The 15,431-nt window shown below is 36.3% G+C and overlaps 1 protein-coding gene across 1 annotated transcript; it reads left to right on the forward strand.

Annotated features, from left to right (window-relative positions):
* The first annotated feature begins 5,289 nt into the window (after nt 1-5,289).
* On the forward strand, nt 5,290-7,352 carry LOC123686668. Its single transcript, XM_045626880.1, has one exon. The coding sequence runs from the start codon at nt 5,703-5,705 to the stop codon at nt 7,350-7,352; it is 1,650 nt and encodes a 549-aa protein (XP_045482836.1). The 5' UTR covers nt 5,290-5,702.
* Nucleotides 7,353-15,431: the final 8,079 nt, after the last annotated feature.

The following is a 15,431-nucleotide window of genomic DNA, read 5'->3' on the forward strand; positions in this document are numbered from 1 at the left end:
TGCTTGGTATTTCTCTTGAGTTTTTTGGGTACTATTTCTGTTGTTGAGATGATAATTGGAATAGTTCTTGTTGATATCATTCCCCACTGGCGCTTAACTGAAATTCGAGGTATCTATATTTTGAAATTTTTTCGACCTCTTTTTAACGCATGTTGTTATTAGGTATTGCTACGTCGATGAGTATTGCTGCTTTTTGATGTTTATCGACTAGTCATATATCTGGTCTATTGTGAGGGACTGTTTTATCAGTCAAAACTGTACGATCCCAGTACAGTTTATAGCGTTCGTTTTCCAGGATGGTTTCCGGTCGGTACTTGTAGTATGTTATATTATTATATATATACAGGGTGTGGCGTAATTAATGGATAATCCTTTACTGGCGAATAGGGGAGGTCATGGCCGAACAGAAAATGTAAAGTTATGTTCAGTAAAACTGTCATAGTTTTCGAGATATCGGACAATTTCACAAGTGCACCTTTAATCACTAATTTCAATGCTGTGACCACAAATCTTGTTATTTCTTTGGGCATTGTTTTTTATTTTACTCTCAAATAGCTGTACTATGAGATAAACTACCAAATTCCTACCATCTTGCATAATTTAGGAAAAAAAAGTAAGATAATCCTCATGTTTGCACATTCACTTACTTTTTGCTTTAAGTTTCAGTCGTTATGGAGAAGAAAAAATGTATTGAGACCTTTGTGAACATTTCATAAATAAATTGTCTATTTTATTGCGGTTCTGAAATGGTATAATACATGTTATTATTTTATTAGGTGCTCGGACTACATTTTATTATTACAACTGAGTTACTTATTTCAGTGAAAGAGAGTTTTAGGGATTTTTGATGATACCTAATAATGGTTAAATAAAACACAGTAATATTTTCACTATTTATTTTAAATTACAGTAAGTGCTCGAAATGTCCGCCTTCTGCACGAATGCCATAGAATTGTGCTAATTTTTAACTACCATAGACAGAGTCTATGGTGCCAAGGCCAGAGTTATATTCAATACTTAATCCTATGACAATTATTGTTACTAGGCAACATACTGAACAATATCAACAATATCATTTAGATCTTTCATTTCGAATTCATATAGAAAGGGAATTGTTAGAAAAGAAACTTTAATTGTCGTTTCTTTGTTTTCATGTATGTTGGCTATTTAGGTGAACAATGTAATTGTATTATTATAATCTTTGTTTTCAGAGCAACACAATTGTTTTATTCAATTCCCTTTCAACCTATAAGAATTTGTCTTATATATGTAAAGAAAACCACATTTTATTAGGGTTTCCTTTAGTTTTCTAGTTACATGGAATGTCAATAACTGACATTTCAGAATTGTCAAAAAGATAATCTGTTTTATTTCATAATTGTGATAGAGGCTTTAAATGTAGTTTTCCTCATTTATTGCAGGTTTGTTTTTATATTGTTGATGTAATTGTTGCTAATAAAATCCCTCATTTATTGCAGAGAAACACAATTAAGTCGATATCCAAATAAATAGGACTTATTATAAAACTACATTTTCGTCATCTACTCGTACCTATCCTACAAATCATGGAAAAACTCAGATTCGATTTCGTTGTGAAACCTACGGCAGATGGAAAGTCAAATATTTTATGTGTTACTTCAATAGCAACAGGCAACGGGGAGGTTTTTGGATTACCTGATGAATACCAACCAGTAAATTTGCATCAGCACCTTATTAATACTCCAAATTTTATGAAAGTGAAAAAATCCTTGACTAAGAGATATCAAAATAGAAGAATATGGATAAAATTAACAGAAGATTTAGCGAACACTTATTTAGATGAAGAGCAAAATTTACAATTTGATGATATTTACCTAGAAGAAATAAGGGAAGAAGCAAATACTAATAAATCTACCTCTACTAGCACTAGCTCAGAGCAAAGTTTGGAAAAACTCCTAGAAAAATTAATTGACAATAAGCCAGCACAATTAGAATAAAAAAATTTAGGACAGATTGCGAATGAATTTATGATAGTGTAACGAGATCGCGAGCCCTACGCCACTGCGTTCTTCTGGAACAGACTCGAAGCGTCCAGGCAAAGCTAGAACGATCGAGTGTCTTCTAGAGAGAGATGCCAGTAGTATTTAAACCAATGCTAATGCAGAGGAGGACACAGTCGACGAATTGACGCTCCAGTGCCGTACACTCCAGTAGAGATAAATAGTGAAAATAAATTAGTGTAATAGTTGAAATAAATCATCTGTAAATAGTTATGTATAGTTGTGTACCTGAAATAAATTAGTGTTAGTCAGATGTACCGATTTAATTAACTGAAAAACGTTACAATTTGTGTCAGAAGTGGGATTTGCGTGTGTTTTCGAACCAAGAGTTAATTGAATCGGGAACATTTCTGTGGACAGTAGTGTGAACATTTTTGTGACCAAATTTTGAATGCCATTCACAAGATCACAGTCAAGGAAAATGGATCAGACAACCTTGGATTTCGTTAAGCAAGCTTTTGAACAACTGACCAAGCAAGTGCAGGACTCTAAAACAGAAATTAGGGATGACTTTAAATCATTAAAAATTGAAATGAATGATAATTTGACAAAAGTAAAACAGGAAATGAATGACAACATAGTAAGGCTAGAAGATAAGATAGAGAATGTGGAAGATGGAATGGATGCGAAATGGAAAATTATGGAAGAAAGACTAGCTGAAATGGATAAGAAAATTGAGAATGGACATAAGACCTATCGTCCCTTGAAAATGGATGATGATGGCGAATTGGCACGAATAAAAATTAAACCACCTATTTTTGATGGAAAGACACCGTGGTCGACCTATCAAAAACAATTCGAGGCAGCAGCTAATTCGAATAGATGGAACGAGGAAGATAAAGCTACAGCCTTAATTGTTTCCTTGAGAGGAGAAGCCCTGAATGTCCTCCAAACGATGCCGGTAAACCAGCAAGCTAACTATGAAACCTTAACAACAAGGCTTCAGATGAGGTATGGTGATGCACACCTCCAACAACTATATCACGCGCAGATTAAGAGCCGTGTACAAAACACAAATGAAAGCATCGAGGAGTTCGAGGCCGATATAGCACGTTTGGTAAGATTGGCTTATCCTACAGCACCGGATAGCTTTCTGGAACAACTTGCAGTTCAGACCTTCATAGATGGATTAAGAGACACCGATATCCAACAAACGCTCCGCTTGGCTCGACCTAGGACTTTAGACGATGCTCTGGCCCATGCATTGGAGTTTGAAGCAGCAAAACAGGCCTCGCGGAAAAATTACTGCAAGATCCGACGAACCGTGGAAGAGCCAGAGACAACAGAAAGTATCGAGGAAGTGGTTCGCCGAATGTTTGAGGAACTTCGGTCCAAAGAACGACGTCCCAATGGACCTAGGTGCTGGAATTGTGGTGAGTTAGGACATATTCGCCGACGATGTCAAAAGCCATTCAAAGAAGCCAAATCCGATAAGGAAAACTGAAATGGGTTGGTAAAAAGGGGCATAAACCGACCCATTACAACAATGCCCCAGAAGTAACGATCCAAGCTGTCATGGAGTCCTCCAGTATTTACGTAGACGGCAAAATCAGCGAACGTTCAGTAAAATTGCTAATAGATACAGGTGCAACTAGGACAATTGTGAGGCCTGATATACTGAAAGGAGTTGGGAAGACCTTACCTGTGACAGTCAGGTTACGAACAGCAACAGGTGAAGTAATTCCAACACACGGAATGAAGAAAATAATAATGGAAATCGGAGGAATGTCATTTGGACATCAAGTGCTAGTGGCAGATATTACAGAAGAAATGATCTTGGGAATGGATGTAATAAAGAAATATGGTTTCCAGATAGATATGGCGAATGATGTCATAAGAATCGGAAAAGTAGAGATTCCATTCCGCACGTGTGAAGAAGCCACGATTCAGGTCCTTTTAACCCAAGACATTACCTTACCTGCCCAAGCAGAGAGTATAGTGAAGGGATATCTGAATGGAGACCTCCGAAATGGTTGTATTCGCCTCATCGAAGCTGACTGTGAAAATAGCCTCGGGAAAGGACTTCTGGTAGGAAAAATTCTAGTGAAATCAAGGAATGAATTACCTGTAAGAATACTGAACGCAAATAGTTATCCTGTGACGCTAAAAAGAAATACAGTTCTGGGTAAATGCAGCGAGGTATCTTACGTAACTAGATCTATTTGTGAAACGAAAGAAGAGGTATCAAAGGAAGCCAGGTGTCCCCAGCAACTGATGGACAAGTTGACATCTTCATGCGTGGATCTGAAATCAGAGCAGTTGGTGGAAGTGAAGGAACTAATAAACAAGTTTAGTGATGTGTTCGCCACTGACAAAGCTCAAATAGGAAGAACAAATGTTGTAAAACACCCTATCAATACAGGAAACGCGCGCCCTATACGACAACATCCAAGAAGACTTCCGCTTGTTAAACGAGAAGAAGCAGAGAAGACCATTGAAGATATGCAACAACAAGGAGTAATAGAACCATCTGATAGTCCTTGGGCTTCACCTGTGGTCTTAGTGAAGAAAAAAGATGGGAGCACTAGATTCTGTGTTGACTACCGGCAGCTGAACGAAGTCACTAAGAAGGACTGCTACCCTATACCAAGAATTGATGACACATTGGACACACTTTCTGGCTCTAAATGGTTTTACACTTTGGACTTGAAAAGCGGATACTGGCAGGTGGAATTGGATCCCAAAGATAAAGAGAAGACAGCCTTCACTATCGGTACGGGATTATGGCAGTTCACCGTAATGCCATTCGGACTGTGTAATGCACCTGCGACTTTTGAGCGACTAATGGAAACCATTTTAAGAGGATTATCGTGGAAAACATGTCTCGTTTATTTGGACGATATAATCATTATTGGGAAGTCATTTGAGAAGGTCATAGGATACTTCAGCAAAGTGCTATCCAAACCTGAACGAAATTATTGTGTGACCAGGAGAGAGCTTCTCGCGGCCATTAAGTCCATGGAACATTTTTATAAATATCTGTATGGACGTAACTTCTTACTGAGGACAGACCATGCTGCCTTGAAATGGCTCCTGCAGTTCAAGAATCCGGAAGGACAGGTCGCAAGATGGATAGAGAGACTACAAGAATACGATTTCACTGTAGAACATCGTGCAGGAAAAATCCATTCGAATGCTGATGCAATGTCAAGGAGACCATGCCCTTTAGAGTGCAAGCATTGCAGCAAGATGGAGGAAAAGGTGCAGTGCTTGAGGACGACGGTATTGGATAGCTACTGGGAACCAGAAAGGCTGAAGGAAGACCAAGAAACTGATCCAGAATTGAAATTTCTTATAGAATGGAAAAGAGAAGGAGAAAGACCAAGCTGGGAAAGAGTGTGCCATCTTAACCCTAAAATCAAGTCGTACTGGGCCCAGTGGGATTCCTTGGTTTTAGATGACGATCTGCTGAAAAGATCCGTAGAGAATATCGATGGTACGGAAACCAGACATCAGCTGGTAGTCCCAAGAAGCCGAGTACCAGAAATACTAAAGAAGTTACATGACGGAACTTCTGGTGGTCATTTTGGCATCAAAAAGACATTGGAAAAAGTAAGAGAACGTTTTTTCTGGATAAACTGTAAAGATGACGTAAAAGAATGGTGCCGCAAGTGCCAGTTATGTGCCTCCGCAAATGGACCGAGGGGAAGACGTAGAGCACCCATGAGGAAATATAATGTAGGTAGTCCCTTAGAACGCGTGGCGATCGATATTGCGGGCCCATTCCCAGAAACTGATGAAGGAAACAAATACATATTGGTAGCGATGGATTACTTCACCAAATGGGTCGAAGCCTATGCCATCCGAAACCAAGAAGCCGCCACAGTTGCAGAAGTTCTGATCAAAGAGATGTTCAGTCGGTTTGGAGTCCCACTAGAACTACACTCCGACCAAGGACGGAACTTTGAATCCGACCTATTTAAAAATGTCTGTGAGTTATTAGGGATCCGCAAGACAAGGACAACAGCTCTCCACCCACAGTCCGATGGAATGGTTGAAAGAATGAATAGGACTGTAGGAAAATATCTGACTAAAGTAGTCTCTGACCATCAAAGGGACTGGGATAAATATCTGCATCTGTTTACAATGGCTTATCGATCATCAGTACAAGAATCAACAGGAGAAACTCCAGCATGTGTAATGTTCGGTCGAGAGATACGGTTGCCATGCGATCTCGAGTTTGGATGCAAACCTGGTGAGGATGTAGTTGGTGAAGCCTTTGTCAACCGTCTGAAGAAAAGACTACATTATATTCATGAAAGAGTGAGAGAGAATTTACAGATAGCAAGTGATCGCATGAAGACCCGCTACGACATTAAAGCATCCGAGGGAGGTTTCAATATTGGTGATTTGGTGTGGTTGTACAACCCTCAGAGGAAACGAAGACTATCACCAAAGTTGCAAAGAGATTGGGAAGGCCCATATAAAGTGATCAAGAGGATAAACGATGTTGTGTATCGTATCCAGAGTTTCCCCAAGGGTAAAAAGAGAGTAGTCCATGTGAACCGCTTGGCGAAATACGAGGCTGACTACTTTATTCCAGACGGCAACCGAGTTAGACGAACAATAAGTGAGGAGTACGAAGACATGAGTTTTGAGACCTTCATGGCTAACTATGGTGGTACCGGCAAGGCAAGATTCGGGGTTACCATCGAAGAGCAGCGAGATCTTTTTTTAGTGCCAGGAGACTACTCACTAGCCCACTGTGTAGCACAAGATCTGCGTATGTCCAGAGGGATAGCCGTAGTCTTCAGGAAGAAGTTTGGCCGTGTGAGCGAGTTGGTCCGACAGAAACCTCAACTTGGGAAGGCGTTGAAGCTATTCGACCGTCAACGGTTCCTGTTCTATCTAATAACTAAAGAACTCTCCCACAAAAAACCGAGCTATCAAGAATTATGGAGAACTTTGTTGAGTTTAAGGGAAGAGATAATGAAGCACAATGTAAAGAAATTGGCCATTCCAAAGTTGGGTTGTAGTTTGGATCAACTCAATTGGCGAATTGTTCGTAATATGCTTGAATTCATTTTTCAGGGAACCGGGCTGCAAATTCTGGTATGCACCTTAAATAAAATCACTAATCCTGAGAAGACTGTTGGGTGCTATTTCCATCATCAAGGAAACTGCAGAAATGGAGAATCCTGCCGATTTAGTCACCGTACCGAACATGTTCAGGGACTGAACAGCCTAGGAAGGAGGCAGTGTAACGAGATCGCGAGCCCTACGCCACTGCGTTCTTCTGGAACAGACTCGAAGCGTCCAGGCAAAGCTAGAACGATCGAGTGTCTTCTAGAGAGAGATGCCAGTAGTATTTAAACCAATGCAGAGGAGGACACAGTCGACGGATTGACGCTCCAGTGCCGTACACTCCAGTAGAGATAAATAGTGAAAATAAATTAGTGTAATAGTTGAAATAAATCATCTGTAAATAGTTATGTATAGTTGTGTACCTGAAATAAATTAGTGTTAGTCAGAAGTACCGATTTAATTAACTGAAAAACGTTACAATAGGAAAATTTACTGGCAGAAATTTCAATGCAAACCAATGGATTGAAGATTTTAATAAAGAGTGTGAACGTTTTGAAATCAATGTGGATAAACAGAAAATTAAAATTTTGAAAGATTTTTTGCAATATTCCGGTGCAGAGTGGTACAGTTGCATGATGATTAAATTTTCAATAGACTCAGAATGGAATATATGGGAAAGAAATTTTTGTGATACTTTCACTAACAGAGGATGGTCACCGGCTAGATATGCTTTAGCCTTCAAATATAAAGCAGGTTCATTGCTCGAGTATGCAATAAAAAAAGAAAAATTATTGTTAGAAGTCAGGAAATCAGTTGATACAGGGACACTTATAGACCTCATAGCATTTGCCTAATTATGTTGTTGACAAGATTGATAGGGAAACTTTACGAGGAACCGAAGATCTTCACAATGAGATTGGAAAATTAGAATATCTGGTTGCGAAAAATATTAAATATGATAACAGAAGAAATATGAATTCTGATGAAAAACCAAAAAGAAATGATGATAGCAAACCATGCCGAATCTGTGTGAACGAAAAAAAGGGATACGTTATCATCCCGAGAAAAACTGCTGGTACAATGGGGAAAATCATAGAGGAAATTTGAAGAATGTGAATAACACTGAATTGGAGATTGAACTAAATGGGATTAACCAGAAAAACTAGATGTGCCACCATTGATAAAAGTAAAGTTACTATTGAATGACATTTTAGAAGTTTCTGGAATTTATGATTCAGGTTCGAATGTTTCGTTGATTAATGCGAAATTATTGAAAATACACCCGAACAAAATTGCTAGCAATAATCAAATAGTGAACTTGAAGACTATCAATGGTGATGGAAAAACAAAAGGTATAGTAACTCTTAAAATCAAAATTTATAATATAGAAAGATTTATGAACATTTTTGTAGTGGACAATGAAGATTTTAAGTATGATTTCTTAATTGGTTTAGATTGCATAAAAAATTTCAAACTAGTTCAAAATGAAAATTTAGAAATCACACAATTTGATTTAGAACAAAATGATATGAGCTCCAATAAAGAGTTTGCCGAAAGGAATAATCTCGTAAAAAATAATTCCCTGAGTTCAACAAATTTAAAAATTCCTGATGTACTGGGTGAAAAGAACGAGGAGAATTATTTTTCTGATTCTGATGATCAAGAAATCGAAAATTTTAATAGGTTTGAGATAAATTTCAATGAACATATAAATATAGATGAATTTGAGATAGTCGTGAACCATTTAGATTCAAACAAAGAATCAGAAATAGAGAAATTGATAGAGAAATATAAATCAGTATTTGCAAAAGATAAATATGACGTTGGTACTGTAAGACATTACGAAGCTCATATTGATTTGATAGTGGATAAATACTGTTACAAACGTCCATATAGATGTACGAATAAAGAACGGAAGGAAATAGAAAATCAAGTATCAAAACTATTAGAAAAAAATTTGATCGAAGAATCTTATAGTCCCTTTGCTGCTCCAGTAACTCTGGCATATAAGAAAGAAGATGGAAAAAAAACAAGGTTATGTATAGATTTCAGAGAATTAAACAAAATTGTTGTTCCCCAATCACAACCCTTTCCATTGATCGAAGATTTAATGATCAAAACTGTAAATTGTAAATAATAATAATAATAATAATAATATTTTTCTACTCTCGACATTAATTCAGCATTTTGGTCAATTCCTTTGAAAATACAAGATAGATACAAAACTGCATTTGTAACACAAGAAGGCCATTTTCAATAGACATGTCTTCCATTTGGATTGAGGACATCTCCAGCCATTTTCCAGAGGATATTGAATAACATTATTAGAAAATACAAACTATCCGATTTTGCAGTGAATTTCATAGATGACATATTGATTTTTTCGAGAAGCTTTGAAGAACATTTATCACATCTATCAATATTGTTGGAGAAAATTCAAATAGAAGGATTCAGACTAAAATTTTCAAAATGTACATTTGCGAATAGTTATGCCAAATATTTAGGTCACATTATAGAAAATAATCCAATCCGGCCACTGAAAGATAATTTAGCAGCTGTGAAAAATTTTCCAGTTCCAGTTACAAAAAAAAATATACGTCAGTTCTTAGGAAAGATAAATTTTTATAATAAATTTGTACCAAAGAGTTCCCTAATCCTAGACCCTTTACACAATTCATTACGGAAAGATGTAAAATTTATATGGTCTACAGAATGCCAGGAATCATTTGATAAAATAAAGTTATTACTGTGTTCTGAACCAATTCTAAAGATCTTCGACTCTGAACTGCCAATATACATTTACACAGATGCTAGTATCAAAGGAGTGGGGGCGGTTCTAAAACAAAAAGATGAGAACGGATGCAGCAGACCAGTTGCTTATTTTTCAAAAAAATTAAATGAAGCACAAAAAAAGAAGAAGGCAATATATCTCGAATGTTTGGCAATAAAAGAAGCTGTGAAATATTGGCAACATTGGCTGATGGGAAAAGAATTCGTGGTCTACTCAGATCATAAACCATTAGAAAACATGAACATTAAATCTAGAACAGATGATGAACTAGGAGATTTAACATATTATTTATCCCAATATAATTTTAAAGTCAAATATAACCCAGGAAAGACGAACCAAGAAGCTGATAGTTTGAGCAGAAATCCTGTTTTGGAACCAAATGAAAATGATGATGATTTTTTGAAAGTAGTCAATTTAATAAATCTTGAAGATATAAAAAGAGACCAACATAGCAATTTGAATTTACAAAATGGAAAATTCACATTAGAAAATGGAATTTATTTCAAGCGGAATAAGAAAAGAAAAAAAATTATGCTGTCAGAAAAATTTAGTTTAACTTTAATTAAAAATGTACATGATCTCTACTGTCACATTGGACGAACTCAGATGCAAAATAAAATAACACCATTTTATTCAGCAAATAATATCATCAGGAACATAAAACTAATTTGTGATTAATCTGTATTAAAAACAAATCGAGGAGAAAACCAAAATATGGGTTAATGTCACAATTAGGTCCAGCAACTCGGCCATTTGAAATTGTGTCTATTGACACCATTGGAGGATTTGGAGGTTTGCGATCAACAAAAAAATATTTGCATCTTTTGGTTGATCATTTCACTAGATATGCCTTCATTTTAACATCGAGAAATCAAAGCTCTGATGATTTCATTAAATTGTTAAAAAATGTGATACAAACTTACAATATTGATATGGTATTAACAGACCAATACCCTGGAATAAATTCGAAAGAATTCAAGAAATTTCTGATGAAAGAAAACATAAAATTGATATTTACTGCTGTGGATGCACCATTTTCAAATGGACTCAATGAAAGACTGAATCAAACTATAGTAAATAAAATAAGATGAAAAATTAATGAAAGAAAAAAAAAATTGCATGGTCTACTATTGCACAGAAATGTGTAGAAAAATATAATGAAACAGAGCATACAGTCACAAAGTTTGCTCCAAAATATCTCTTGGAGGGTGAAAATGTAAATATTCTACCTAATGAATTAAAATCGACAAGTACCAAGGAAATTCTTGAAAGAGATAGAAAAATAGCTTTTGAAAACACAAAAAAATCACATGAATATAATACGAAAATATTCGACTCACACAGGAAGGAATATGAATTCAAAGAGGGAGACATAGTCTACGTAGAAAATGGAAATCGATTGAATAGGAAGAAATTGGACGAATTGAGAATTGGCCCATTTGAAATTCTGAAGAAGATTTCCGGTTCAATCTATGAAGTGGATACTGGACACAGAAAGGCAGAATCAAATTTTTATCATATAACGAAATTATCTCCAGTATTTGTCAGTGAATGATCTATTATGCACATTATCAATTGTGAATTTTCTCTCTTTGAGGAGGGGAGATGTAAAGAAAACCACATTTTATTAGGGTTTCCTTTAGTTTTCTAGTTACATGGAATGTCAATAACTGACATTTCAGAATTGTCAAAAAGATAATCTGTTTTATTTCATAATTGTGATAGAGGCTTTAAATGTAGTTTCCCTCATTTATTGCAGGTTTGTTTTTATATTGTTGATGTAATTGTTGCTAATAAAATCCCTCATTTATTGCAGAGAAACACAATTAAGTCGATATCCAAATAAATAGGACTTATTATATATATATTATATTATTATTTTCCCCCGACTTTTGCCTGTACGCATAGGATTTCTTTTCGCCGCCTGCTTCTCACTCCTCGCTAAGAGGAACATTCACTCTAATACACAGATGATGATATTAATCGTTCATTATTAAACACTCTAGCTAGTCTCTAAGCAAGCTCAGTACAGAAGGGGAGTTCAGAAGGACTTGCTATCTCAGGTTATGTCCCTGACGTTTGCTCTATATCATTGAAGGTCTTTCTTGTTCTTCCTCTCGATGGCCTCGTAACTCGCTTGAGCGCTAGCAGCGCTACGGTCGTGAGATGAAGTAACAAGAATAGGTAGTGGGTAATGTTGGTTGCCTCTCTCGCAATTTGTTCAGATGGAGTAATACTCTAACAATTAGTTAAAGAGTTATTGAACTGTGAAATTTCACTCATGCGATGAACATCACCCTGTATATCCCAAACGAAGGCACTCAGGCCATTGAAACCTTTTGATACGAGTCCTCTATGATGACCTTCATTCATGGTATCCGTTTGTCGCATTCTTCCCGGGACACCCTGTATACTCACTGAGTCCCAGTTGCTTGATATTCCTCTTGAGATTTTTGGGCACTATTCCAGTTGTTGAGATGATAATTGGAATAGTTTTCATTGATATCATTCCCCACTGACGCTTAATCTGAAATTCGAGGTCCCTATATTTCGAAATTTTTTCGACCTCCTTTTGGTTGTTGTTATTTGGTATTGCTACGTCAACGAGTAATGCTGTCTTTTGATGTTTATCGACTAGTAATATATCTGGTCTATTGTGAGGGACTGTTTTATCAGTCAAAACTGTACGATCCCAGTACAGCTTATAGCGTGCGTTTTCCAGGATGGTCTCCGGTCGGTACTTGTAATATTGCATTTTTTCAGAATTTTGCATGGGTATGCTGTCTGTTTCGATTGAATCTTCGAGTTCGCGAGTCACCCAGTGACTCAGACTGGGTAGCGTAAATCTTGGATTTCAGATGACCCCTTTGAAAAAAGTCAAGTGGAGCCAGATCAGGTTATCTGGGTGGTCACTCAATAAGTTCCCCCTTTCCAATCCAGGCGTGAGGAAAATTTTCATCTAAGAACTGACATACCGGTTGAACGAATATGATGGTGCACCCATCATATTGGAAAATGATTGTTTGATGGTTTTCTCCATTCTCCAATAATTGCACGATTGCATAATGTCCCTCGTTCGTCTCTTTTATGCACCCTCTTTCTGTTTCCGATTGAACCAGTAGCCTCAAATTTGACAACCAGTTGCACAACGTGAGCAGCGGATACCTTTTTTGCAGGATTTCATTCGTTAAATGAAGCCTCTGTTGTTCGCGCAGAGTCGTTATGTCTAAAAAATAATTTTACCATCCCTCCTTCTACGGAATACACCATTTTAATTCTACTACAAATTTACAATGGCTTTGACAGACTTGTAACGTTGTTAAAAATTCAAGATAGACTGAGGTTAATCTAAAACTTGATCATCAAATGAAATTGAGCCTTCAATGTCTGGTCAAATTAAAATGTTGAAATTTGAATTCATCATTTCACCATTCTATTTTGATCAGAAATTGACGGCTAAATGACAGTAGATTTTTCATATTGTAACTATTGAATTGGTAATTTTTACTGAAGACGGATAGTCTCCGAAACGGCTTATTATATTTTTTCTCATGAAATAAACACCATCACTAGAAAGATGACAGGTCCAGATAAAGGAAAATCTTATTGACTTATATATCCACTATAAAAAATAGTACATTAAGTGCTACAGAGATAGAATCGCTCAACGCTTGATTGCATTCTATTTACTTTATTGAGTAAAATCTGTAATTTTTATTGCTTTAGTCAATTGCTGTGGGTATAGAAACAGTTTTTGTTTTCAAGTTAAGATTGAGCATATCACAAATCTCATATCAAAGAAATGGTTTTGGTTTTTCTTCGTCATTTTGTTAATTTGATGATTTTTCATCAATAACATTGCTATATCAATGATTCGAATTCTTCGGCTGAATTCATCTAGCTGTGGATGAAGATGAATAATTTAATTCATATTTGATTCAGTTATCCCCAATTCCAGCTTCGCACTTCATAGCCTTCAAAATTGATAGATTAGTTTTGGAAAAAAAATAGTTCCATAGAATGACATAATTATTACCAGAAATAATTGAAAGAACAGTTTCGTTTTAGTTGTAGATGGATGGAAGACGAAATTCTAGAACAATTGAATGTTTTCAATTTTTATATATATATATATATATATATATATATATATATATATATATATATATATATATATATATATATATATATAGCCTGAAACACTTGTCTACGGTTAGCGCTTCTCCTGAGGGCATGTCCAATATTATTTTTCCTTGCTTTGTAATTTGACCCTCGATATCGGATATCGAGAAAAATAATATTGGACATGCCCTCAGGAGAAGCGCTAATCGTAGACAAGTGTTTCGGGCTTTCGGCCCTCATCTCATTCACCGTACTGATGAGGGCCGAAAGCCCGAAACACGTGTATACGGTTAGCGCTTCTCCTGAGGGCATGTCCAATATTGAATTGGAATTTGGAAAATTCACTCGGAAACCTAGGATTTAGCTTACAAATCCGCAAGTCGCTCTGGCTCCAATGGAACAGTGGAAGAATCGAAACATGAGTGCTATGCTATATCAAATAAAAAACTGGTCTTCGCGAATGGTCGTTGGCAAGCGTAGTGGGAGATCTGTTAGTCGGGTTTGATCTGAAGTCCCTCGGTCTCGACCTGCGCGCGCGATGGAATCAGTAGCAATCCAAAAGTGATTTGCGTTAGACCATATCGGTTTGAAAATTAATTATGTTCAGATTACCAGAGAAAATTCAAATAATAAAATGGTATTTTGGTGGTCAATCAATTCAGGATACAATAATCATTCTTTGTTGTCTTTGAAGGTAGGACGATACCTTCAAGATCCGCGATTTCGGAAATAATTAAAAAAGTCGAGACATGTGGATGTTTACAGTAATGTAGTCATTGGAGAATTGATAGACCTACCAAAATCATAAATGAAAATCGTCTGAATCTAGTAGATGTGTGTGCTGCTGTTGAAACCAGTGAACGGTAACCTAAACTCTGCAAAATATTTGAAGCTTTTAGAAAATAGAATTATTCCGACAGTTCGACAGCTACCAATTGACCCCGATCTTGTCTGGTTTCAACAGGATGGCTTTCCAAGTCACAACGCACGAGTCACACAATATCTCAGGACGACATTTTCTGACCGTGTCATTTCTACAAATGGCACGATCAAATGGCCTCCCAGTCACCAGATTTATCTCCCAATGATTTTTTTCTTTGGGGATATCTGAAAAATTTGATTTATGGGCATAAACTTGACAGAGCCACAAATCTTGTTGAATTAAGGTCCAAAGTAATCGAACTTTGTGCCAAAATAGCAACTATGCCGAATCTGTTCAGAGAGATGAGATTATCTCTTTATAATAGATTTGGCTGAAGTTTGGCTCAACAAAGTGGATTATTTGAACATTTAATATAAATTTGTCGATCTCTCAGTTTTTAGAATTTGTTTTTATGTTTTTCAATTTTTTATTATGTAGAATTTATTTTATTTTCAAACCATTTAGAGCGAAAAATAACCTGATTTACACTGGGGAAATTATTTGTTGCATTTATTGTGGCAAATAAATTCCT

Source organism: Harmonia axyridis, chromosome X (genome assembly GCF_914767665.1).
Source record: "Harmonia axyridis chromosome X, icHarAxyr1.1, whole genome shotgun sequence".
Lineage (NCBI taxonomy): Eukaryota > Metazoa > Arthropoda > Insecta > Coleoptera > Coccinellidae > Harmonia > Harmonia axyridis.